Source organism: Vigna radiata, chromosome 2, assembly GCF_000741045.1.
Source record: "Vigna radiata var. radiata cultivar VC1973A chromosome 2, Vradiata_ver6, whole genome shotgun sequence".
Taxonomy (NCBI): Eukaryota; Viridiplantae; Streptophyta; class Magnoliopsida; order Fabales; family Fabaceae; genus Vigna; species Vigna radiata.
The window spans coordinates 15,403,573-15,415,041 of record NC_028352.1 but is presented as its reverse complement, the minus strand read 5'-3'; the positions used below and the strand labels follow the sequence as shown (position 1 = coordinate 15,415,041).

Here is an 11,469-nt window from a genome sequence, read left to right as displayed (position 1 = left end):
ATATATATATATATATATATATATATATATATATATATATTTTTGTATGCAATGTAAAAGTGAAATATGATAAATTGAATGTTTTTGAGATTGTTTTGAAGAATTATTGAGTTCCATATGATGTAATTCGGAAAGTTAAGTGGATCTCTTGGTGAGATTTCAGTAGTGTTTGGAATGAACATAGGTAAGCTCAGTCTTGGGGGTTATGCTAACACTTTAATGACTCATTCAATCTCACTTAGAGAAGAATTTGTCATGTGGTGAGAGTAGTAAGAGGTCCTAGTCTTGGGTGCTTCCAGTATGACCCAAGGTGAGTGATAACGGACTTACACTTATGTGTGTGGTAGGGTTCAAACCATGGCAATGGCTTTGCAAAGAAGTAGAGGCCACCACAAGTGCACAACCCGCCATAGCTCGATGTTCATTCTAGGTCTAGACGAGTCTTATTTAGTTGTGGTCTGTTGCAACGTGCTAAGTACTTGTATGCCTATTTCTGATTGTAAATGTTAGATTTAAAATTACAGTAGTATGTATGCCTTTGAGAATCTAGCTTACTGATGGGTGTCGCACCCCATGAAAAATTTAATGAGCATAAAAGAATGCAGTATAGACTAGGAAGTGACTCCTAGGTCGTCTCTCAAGGACCAAATATGGTTCGAGAATTAGGTCAGACACGAAGGGGGGGTTGCGAAAGGTTTGTGAATGCGGATGAACTAAATCAAAAGACGGATGCAAACAAAAATATAAAACTGAAATGCAGACAGAAACATAAAAACGGAATCAAATATAGAATAAAAATTGTCGGTCATTAACTCAATTACTATGCTTCCTATGCTAGATCAACGACAAGTACACACTACTCTAATCCAAATCCGACACAAATCACCCAACTAAGCGAAGGTTAATTCGGTCTTCAGAATTACAGACTAAGCGAATGCAATGCACAAATTTAATCAGTCATCCACCATACAGTCTAATCAACTAAGCGAAGAATTGACACCGATTAGGCAACTAAGCGTATACCTAATCGTAGGCAGACATCAAATTAAATATTGAGCAGAATCAAAGCAACGGTATGGCAATTAAAGTGCAAGAGTCTCATGAATAAACTACTTTAACCTCTAATCCAACACAGCTAACCGACTAAGCGAAGGATAATCATGCTATCATAATCACGAACTAAGCAAACGCAATACACCTATTCCATCCATTGTGTTCTATACAGATTGATCAACTAAGCGAAGATGCAATCACCAACTAGGCAACTAAGCGTATACCCGTTGCAAGAACACAGTCAGATTTCATAGAGTGTCAGGCAGAGGAGAATAAACATAAAGACAGTCCCATAAATCTCAAGGAAGCAATGTAATTTTATTAATAACTAACCAACTAACTAACCTAAGCTAGTATGATAGTTAAATTATCACTACCAAATAGACTAAACAAGATTAAAGTAAACAGAAACAATAAACTAAACATAACAGACAACCTAGTGAACGGAAAAAGTAAACTCAAACACTGAAATAATACATTCAATACTAAGGTGCATGAACTAATTGAAATGGAAATAAAACTTGGAAGAAAATACATTTAACATTATTGAATTCAACGCATTAGCATAAGCACCATTCAGCAAGAATAAACTTTAAAGACAATGAGTAATTAAATTGCAACGTTTCAGCAAAAGTGGCAAAAGTGCAATGCAGCTCGGAAATGAAAATGGCTAAATCATGAAAGCATGTTATGTTATGATGAGCATTGAAAATAACTCCTGGTTCATGCGTGAAGAAGAAAAAGATAAGGAAACTTTGAAAGTAACCGTTTGAAAGAAAATAAATAAATGGCATCCCAAAATAAATATCAGCGCCTGCACCAATAAATTGAAAGTGTTTCTATATTTCCATATGTCTGCACAATGTGTTTCATTCAACTTCTAATCACCGCTTATACATATTCCAAATGAAAACAGCTCCCCTATTCTAAAAGAAATCCCAACCGTGCACTACTTCTAGAAGAAATAAAACCAATATTCTCAACCATAACCATCCATTACTTCAATGTCTGCGTGCTTTAAAAAAAAGAAGTAAACAACCTGTCTAGGGTGGCGGCTGCCTATTTTAAATAAAGGAATTTCTCCCTTTTTCCGATTTTTTTTTCTGACATAGCACGGAAAGTGTTTTTATTTACAAGGATAGCACATTGTGCAATATATTTACCAGATTAGCACGGTTTCTATTTGAAGTTAGAATTCGGTTATTAACCGATTTCTAACCTATTTTTCTGTTTTTTTACCATCTTAACTTAGAATTTAGTTTCTAAAAAATCGAATTCTGAATTATTTTAATATTATTTTTATAATCTTATGTTTATTTTTAATGTTTTAATATTTTTTATAAAGTCTTTATATTTATATTTTTTTATAATGCTAGATAGATATATTTTAATATTATTTTTTTATAAAGACTTTTATTTTTTTTAAGTATTTATAATTTAATTTTATTTTATAATCTTATGTTAGAATTATATATTTTAATATTTTTTTATAAAAACTTTTAAGTATTTGTATAGAAAAAATATATTGGAATTAGATTTCTAACTAACGGAATTGGGTTTTCTAATTTCTTCGTCATCATTTTTTTCACTTATAAGTAATTTGGAACCAATTATTATACAATTTATGAAGAAATTGGTGGCAAATGAACCCTATTTAGTAAAAGTCTTGGTACAAGAACATAACTGGTACCAAAGGCAAAATAAGTAGGTACTTCAGGTGAAGTTTTTGCACATGAAGGTCAACTGTGAACATGAAACTCATTTTGGAGTTCCTAATTTCTTTGTCATCATTTTTTTCACTTATAAGTAGTTTGGAACAAATTATTATACAATTTATGAAGAAATTGGTGGCAAAGGAAACCTATTTAGTAAAAGTCATGGTGCGGGAACATAACCGGTACCAAAGGAAAAATAAGTGGGTACTTCAAGCGTAACAGTTTCCATAGAATAATAGCCACGGTCAACATAGTCTCCCATAAACAAGTAATTTGTATCTGGACACTTTCCTCCAAAGCAAAAAAGCTCTCTTGCTCGGACAAAGGTTTGCACTGCATGAGCGGAGAAATTTGCTCATTGAGGTTTCCATGTGAATTCGAATGCCTTATCGAGATCATTTGATGAATATCCTCTCACCGAATCGATGGAAACCCTAGATCTCAATAGGAAAACCCCTTTCGCCTTTTCCGTTTGTGTTTATTGTTTCCAGATTTATAGAGAGAGAAAGAGGTGGAGGATGGTGGTGGTGAAAAACCCATGAAGGCAGAGAGCCCTTCTCAAAGGAGAAGAAGATGACGGAAGTGAGAGAAGTACGTAGTACTGGGAGCTGGCGCATCAGCGACATCAGTAGCGGAGACGAAACACTGTTGATCGAGAAACAAAAAACGAATCAAGCTTGTAGTGAATAGTGAGAAGCAAAGAAGACGCAAATTCTACTATGGAAGGTCAGAATAGAGAGGAGGAGGTCCGATGAGTCGACCAGAAGCGGCGCAGTGTGATTTCGACACTGGGACAACAACGCGTAACAAACACGCACACGAGATCTGATAGAGAGAGGAGGCGTGTGACAGCGCGTGCGGAGGAGTCTATGACGTCGACCACCAGGGTTAGGTCACGCTCAAAGAGACAATCCAAATTTGTTGGTCACCGGTCGAAACTGCAACGATGGCCTGCGACAGACGATGGCGGGCGGTGATCGACAACAAAGATCGATTGGATTACTGGTGGTGATGGCTGATTCAGTGGATGCAACTGTCTTTCTAGGATTCCAAGAAAACTTTAGGTCTCTTTGATAAATATGAATGAAGCCAAAGTCAATGAGAATGCCTTTTAGACATTAGAGAAGGACTCATTCTAGTTTTACTAGGCCAAAGTGTGAAAGAACAACTTCTTCTTTAACTCTAGAGGAAACCAATTATTGGTCATGAAAATACTAGATGCCTCTAAAAGAATACTATGTAACGACATTTAAGAAAAATAATAAAATAAAATAAATGTCATCTCACAATTAAAAAATATATAATAATATGAATTCAATTGAAAAATTTTAAAATTTGAAAAATTTAATATACTAAAAGAATTTATTAGAGACTACTGAAAGTTTATAAATTTATTGAGCTTAGTTAAGTGATTCCTTCAATTGATTTTTTCTTACACGTTTTTCAAACCTAAAAATGAACTCATTTTATGCTTTTTCTTTTGTTACTTTCTTCCATAAATTAAATATACCCTACTAAGACTTAAATCGAATAACTTCCTATCATATTACAAATCTTGATAGATGGAGTGATATTTAAAAATCACGTGCACAATAATTTTAAAGCAAATTATTTATTTCATCCATTATATATTAAAGATACTGTGAGTGACAAAAATAGAAACAAACTTGAGGGTTTTTTTAATGAAACAAAAGGTCCAGTTACATTTAAATAAATTAATTGACACATTAATTTTAAAAGGGAAAAAAGTGGATTTTTAAATTCAAGAAAATAAAAATAAGAACAACCGATAAAACTAGTCTTTCTATAAATAAAAATTACTTTACGATGAACAATTTATAAAAGTTATTTTCTATCAACTTTTTTATCATTATATTTCCGAACTAACCTATAGAAGTATTATACTATTTTTCTTTTATTTTTAATTATATGATAAAGTGGTGTAAAAGAATGCTCCCCAAATATATCCATAAAAGAAATAATTGAACTAGGTGTGTTACAAAGATAAAACAATAATAGTTTTAGCACAAAACAATTTGCTTTAGTATTTAATCGTAAATGATATTAGTTTCATGATAATTACCCTAAAATCATGGTACTTGACTTGACTGTGTAACTTTTTAGTATTTAACGGTAAATGATATTAGTTTCATAATAATTACTCTAGAATCATGTTACTTGACTTGACTGTGTAACTTTTATACTGGTCTACCAAAATCTTTGAACAAATTAGCATATTAAATCTATAATAGGTAAATTAATCACAATTTAATTTTTTAAAAGATAAATTTATATTTAATTATTAAATTAATAAAAGAAAAAGAGATAGTTACATTCTATTGTATAGTTTACTAATAAATTAATATTTAAATGTACCTTTAATTAAAAAAAAAACTCTGAAAGTGTAATTTAATATCAAATTAATCTATAAGCATTAAAACTTTGTAGTATGTAATACATGCTAAATTACACAGTCATAAACTAAATAATAATTTTAATTTCAAATTAAATTATGACTGAATTACACTCTCAACGTAAAATGATAGTTTGTCATAAGTTCTAACTGTAATCAAACAAGAAAATGTTACACCTTTTAAAATAATGTGAGTGTACTGTGCTGACCATGTACTTTTAGATTATGAAATTGCAATGCAATTATTTAATCATTTCCGAACAAAAAAAATCACAGTGAAAACTATTAGTTTCAACCATGGGTCAAATTATAATTATAAAAATAGCAAGAACTAAATTATAAAAAAGACAAAAAGGAATTCTGGAAGTTAAGATCTACAAGTGGTGGGACCCACTTGCATTCAATATATACTCACTGAAGTCACAGCCGCAGCCAACCCTCTGCTTTTTGTTCTGTTTCCCTATTTCCGCGTAACTAAACTGAGCAATGGCGATTTCGCTCAAAGCAGAACTTCTCCGCCGCAGCTCCGTCGCTGGGACAAGGTTCATGTCATCTCCGTGGTTTCGGAGTATCGAGCCCGCTCCCAAGGATCCGATACTCGGAGTAACCGAAGCTTTCCTCGCCGATCAGAGTCCAAACAAAGTCAATGTCGGAGTGGTGAGTTCTGTATCCGTTTGCAACTAATGTTCTCGCATTTTTTTCTTTTTGAGAAATTGAAGAGAAATTACGTCTGTTGAAGGTCAAATTGATTTGATCGGACGGATCCGATCACCTAAACGGCATAGAACTGTTATATTCATCACAGAAAGTGGAAAATGTTTATTCTTCTCTCCTTTTTATTGTATTGTTTGTTTCTTTTATTGTGTTCGGACCATTGATTCACGCAATTTGTAGGCAGTGCAAAGAAATTTTCAATGGATTATTTTGAAATATATTTAGTGCATGTTTAGTCAAAGTGTTTCTGATATTGATGAATTCTTATTGAGTGTAATTTGTTTATTTATTTTTTATTTACAAAAGGGTGCGTATCGCGACGACGACGGAAAGGCTGTGGTTTTGGAGTGCGTTAGAGAAGCAGAGAGGAGAATTGCAGGAAACCAATTCATGTGAGTGATATAATAATAATAATAATAATAATAATAATAATAATAATATATATATATATATATATATATATATATATATATATATTTAGAATTCAGCTGTACAATTACTTTTAATTAGTTCACACCATGAAAATCTTCGCACTAAATGTATATGAAAGTTAAACTCTTTTATCATTTAAAATAATGTGCCTGAAGTACTTATTTGATTCTTTACTTGTAAGAGAATGTTAATAAGTATTTTTGTTTATGTTTTTTTTACTGAGATACTGGTTAAGAGAATGTGTTATTAATATATCCCATATTAGATGTTTAATATGTTTTTTTCTGTAAATTGTAATACAAAAAAATCTTATTTATTCATGTCTTATTGAGTGTTTACCCACTTTATATGAACGCATATTTTAATTGCTTCCATGTGCTAATTTGTAGATATCTCTTAAAGTTTACCCACTAGCAGTTTTTGCCTTTTGGTTGTGTATGGACGCCAACGCAGTTTTGAGAATATGATGCTACTATTTCTTGACGCATCCTTTGAGAGCTACACTCTTACCTTTTCTAATAGGGAATTACGATTCCTTGCACTGTTTATTTAGTTCGTTTAGGTATTTTGGGGTGATAATGTGGGGAATACTACTTTATTACCTGCTGCTTTTCTGGTTTCCAAGCTGAAAACTTTAGAAACCTTATCTTAACTATATCTTTCTATTCGAATGAGTACTTCACTGTTTTCAGAATATTTCTACGGAAAACTTCTCCATTGTTTTAACAGCTTGCATATATTGACATCTCTTGTACATTACACTAACTCCTTTAATTTTTGAAAAATATTAAAACATTTTTTTATCGCTCTTATTGTAAATGTTAAAGAAAGCAAAGGTATTATGTGCAATCCAAAATATCTTAAGGGTGATATTGTGATTTGCCCAATTGACTTTTATTACCTTACTTTCTAAATTAATTTTGAGCATGCAACAAATACATTTAACTTGAATCCTCGGGATTCATAGAACCACATCTTCCATCAATTCAAACCTGCATTCCAAGATAAACTTCTAAGGATCACCTAGCTAAGCAATTAGTAATATTCTCGAGAGCCAGTTTCTATTTTCAATATTTTTGTAACACCAAGCAATTAAACAAATTTCTTATCATTTAGTAGCAAAAAAACAAGGGTCTTATTGGTCTGTCTATATAATCATATTCCAGCTTCGCGAATCATTTACAAATACGGAGTCTATGCCTTTACTTTGCACTGATACAAATGTTTCGTCAGGGAGTATCTTCCTATTGGTGGAAGCAATAAAATGGTTGAAGAATCGCTCAAGCTGGCATACGGAGACAACTCTGAGTTCATCAAGGATAAAAGAATAGCTGCAGTGCAGGCTTTATCTGGGACTGGTGCATGTAGACTTTTTGCTGCATTTCAACAGAGATTTCATCCTAATTCCCAAATCTACATACCAGTGCCTACCTGGGCCAAGTAAGTATTTAACACAAATCCTTTTATAAACTTTAAAATATCAGTTGACTTTCTGACCCTTCATTTTTTAATGTTTTTAAGTTGAATTTTTTGTTGGTACCATGTCTTGCTTGGATATTTATTTCTAATATGAGAAAATTACAGCCACCATAACATTTGGAGAGATGCTAGAGTGTCTATAAAGACATTCCGTTACTATCATCCAGAGTCTAAAGGATTGGATTTTGAAGGACTGATGAACGACATGAAGGTATATTTCTCTCATTCTAAACACTTGTAAAGTTGATTTATGCGTCAACTTTTACAGATAAAGCTTTGCTAGTACTCCATACGCTTCTTACTTCTTAACTTAATTATCTATTACGTATACAGAATGCTCCAGATGGTTCCTTCTTTCTGCTTCATGCTTGTGCGCACAATCCTACTGGAGTAGATCCTTCAGAAGAACAATGGAGAGAGATCTCTTCCCAGATTAAGGTAACAATTTACGGAATAGTAATGCATAAAATCATTGGGGTTTTTTATTCTGGTTGCTGACCTTGACTTTTTTTTCTTGTTCATTAGGCTAAGGGTCATTTCCCTTTCTTTGACATGGCATATCAAGGTTTTGCTAGTGGTGATCCAGAGAGAGATGCAAAAGCCATAAGGATTTTTCTGGAGGACGGTCATTTAATTGGACTAGCTCAGTCATATGCAAAAAATATGGGACTGTACGGCCAGCGAGTTGGATGCCTGAGGTTAGTAGACTGCTTTAAACTACAACTCAGGTGCAGAATGCTACATGAATAATAGGCTCTTCAGTGGCTTTTCTTGTGGTTGGACAGTTAGATATGTTGGACCTTGATGATCCTCCAGATTCATTGAATGTTGACAACCTGCAGCTATATGCCGATTGTATTATCGTGTTAAAATTATCCAAAATTATGTTATTCAGTATAAGTTTAAAAGTTAAATTGACTCTGAAACCTCAGCTCCATAAGGTCTGCATAGTGAGGGTATAACAGTGCAGGAGCTGGGAAACCCAACATTCTAAAAGTAATTTTTATAATTATCTGTAGCTTGACTTCAATTTATCCCCAGATGCAATGGAATTCCCGAGAGACTTATTAGAATATTATCATTTCTATTATCATATTAGCATTTAGAATATTAGTAGTAATTTTGATGATTATTAGGCTTAATTAAATGTTATTTACTCAGCCGTGTTTACTCTCTGATTGTATATAATCCATAAATACCACAACACGTGGGTAGTAACACCATTTCTCTCAAAAATTGTCTTTCAACTTGACTAAAATTAAAGCAAATGATAAAAATACGAGAACTTGGACATATTACATGCTTTGAAGGATGAATCTTGGACATTTTCTATAAAATATCATCTTGGACTTTGGGTACCTTAACAAAATTTTATGTCTTGGCTATGAAATGTGAATTAGTTCTGCAAAAAAAAATGTGCTCATAGTTTAAACTTCCCTACAGTGTGCTCTGTGAAGATGAGAAACAAGCTGTGGCTGTAAAAAGTCAGTTACAGCTGATTGCAAGACCCATGTACAGTAACCCACCTGTCCATGGAGCGCTTATAGTTTCAACTGTTCTTGGTGATCCAGAGTTGAAGAAGTTATGGCTTAACGAAGTCAAGGTAAAGAGATTTTATTTCTTAAGGGTCCTCCTGTGGGTTTGTACCAAGTTTTCATTTGTCTTACCTCCAGCGGGTAGTAAAGCCTCTATTCTTGAGTTAAGGAAGGATTAAAGTAAGGTCTTGATATGAAACTGTTGAAGTTTACTCTCTAGGAGAGTTGGTGTCTTAGCATAACCTTCATGAGGCACTTGCCTTTGAGAAACTTTCCTCCTGCTGTTGCACTTCTGGGTATGGTTTCATGCTGATTTGAAATCCAAGATTTGGAAAATATTTTATATTTGTCAACTTGCCATTTTGGGTACGTCATAAGCTGGGTTCTGTAAATTTTTTGTCCCCACTGTCACGGCTAGATGCTCTTTTGTGTCATATCATACGGTTAAAACATACAATAGCGAAATGCAGTTGTGTTCTTTAACAAAATGTTAGGATTTCTTTTGTGCCATGTTTTTGTCGTTGTCACTTGGTTCTGTTAACACTAATCAATGTTAATATATTTCAAATTTTATTTTGAAAGGACAATATCATACATTTTAATAAATTGCCAATACAAATTTACGAGCATAAGGAAGTTGTGATAATAGATTGAAATTGGACTTACATAGATATTATGTTTGCAGGGGATGGCAGATCGCATCATCGGAATGAGGACCACACTACGAGAGAACTTGGAAAAGAGGAATTCTCCTTTGCCCTGGCAGCACATAACCAATCAGGTTTGGTTGTATTTGTTTAACGCTCAACTGTTTCAACCACTTCGTCCTTTTTTTTTTATTGCTTATTTTAGTAGTTTAAGGTTTTCTATAATCTTTTTTTATTTCATTTTTAATGCAACCATGCGTCTTAAGACACGCGGATAGACAGCTGAGTGAGAATTTTGAATTGAAATTTCAACATCATATCCCAAGTACTACAAGGTGGTTTTCTCACACTTATTTTTTTATTCATGTAGATTGGTATGTTCTGCTACAGTGGATTGACACCGGAACAGGTTGATCTTATGACAAGCAAGTTTCATATTTACATGACCCGTAATGGTCGTATCAGGTAATTAATTATACACCCAATTTACAGTTTGTTTTTTACTTACTTTTTAGATTTGAGATTCACTATTTTCTTACATTACATATATGTGATTATCACAGTATGGCTGGTCTTAATACGGGCAATGTGGGATATGTTGCTGACGCTATCCATGAGGTTACAAAATCTTCCTAAATCATTCAATTTAACAATTGAACAATGTTTGGTTTTGGGAGGAGAGAAGTCTTCTCAGAACTAAAATAAATTTATATTCATTTTTATTAAGCACTCCGATGTGTATCACCATTTCATAACTTTTGTTATTTAGAACAGTTTAAGTAGCAGATCGGATGATAGAGCTTATTTATGACGAACAATATATGTTCACTGAAATGTATTATTTTCTTAAGAAATGACAGTAGCCAATTAGAGTGTTTGAACTTCTTTAGATAATTGATATGCTAATGTTTGGCCTATGATTTGCAATGCTCTAATCAAACCGTTGATACTATGTTGACATATTGAGTAGTTAGATCTTGAAAATATCGGCCGTGTAAGTCTGAAAAATATTAAAAGAAAATAAAAATCTATTGGTTATTCTTCAATTTGTATTTGTAGGAATTTCATACGAGATAATGTTCATAATATTTCTTGAGTGATTAAAACTCAATTATTTTCCAATTTTATATTAGGTGAATTGAATACTTAAATGTCAGATATTCATGTCTTTCCGTAGTTTAAGTATAAAAGTTGTTTTTAACATAAAATTAAGATACTATGTTTGTTAAATAAAATTATGGATTAACGGTAATGCATTGATAGTATGAAAGAATGTTACATTCTTACTTCATTACAAATTATTGATAGTGATTTTTTAAGTAATTACTAGTTTTAATACTGTCCTTACGCACGGGTTAGTATTTGTTTGTATCTTTATTACAAGAGGTTTAATAGTTGAGTAAAAAAATGACAAATATTTAAGTTTATATTTTAGTTTTGAATAAAATTAATTAGAAAAATGATTTATAGGTTTAAAAGTT

The 11,469-nt window shown here is 32.5% G+C and overlaps 1 protein-coding gene across 1 annotated transcript; it reads left to right on the top strand.

Annotated features, from left to right (window-relative positions):
- Window positions 1–5,610: 5,610 nt before the first annotated feature.
- LOC106776015 (aspartate aminotransferase, mitochondrial) lies at window positions 5,611–10,905 on the top strand. Its single transcript, XM_014663310.2, has 10 exons — window positions 5,611–5,838; window positions 6,202–6,287; window positions 7,561–7,767; window positions 7,912–8,017; window positions 8,140–8,244; window positions 8,332–8,504; window positions 9,250–9,409; window positions 10,027–10,122; window positions 10,359–10,453; window positions 10,552–10,905. Exons 1-10 carry the CDS (start codon window positions 5,668–5,670, stop codon window positions 10,622–10,624), a joined length of 1,272 nt encoding a protein of 423 aa, XP_014518796.1. The 5' UTR covers window positions 5,611–5,667; the 3' UTR covers window positions 10,625–10,905.
- The last annotated feature ends 564 nt before the right edge of the window (window positions 10,906–11,469 follow it).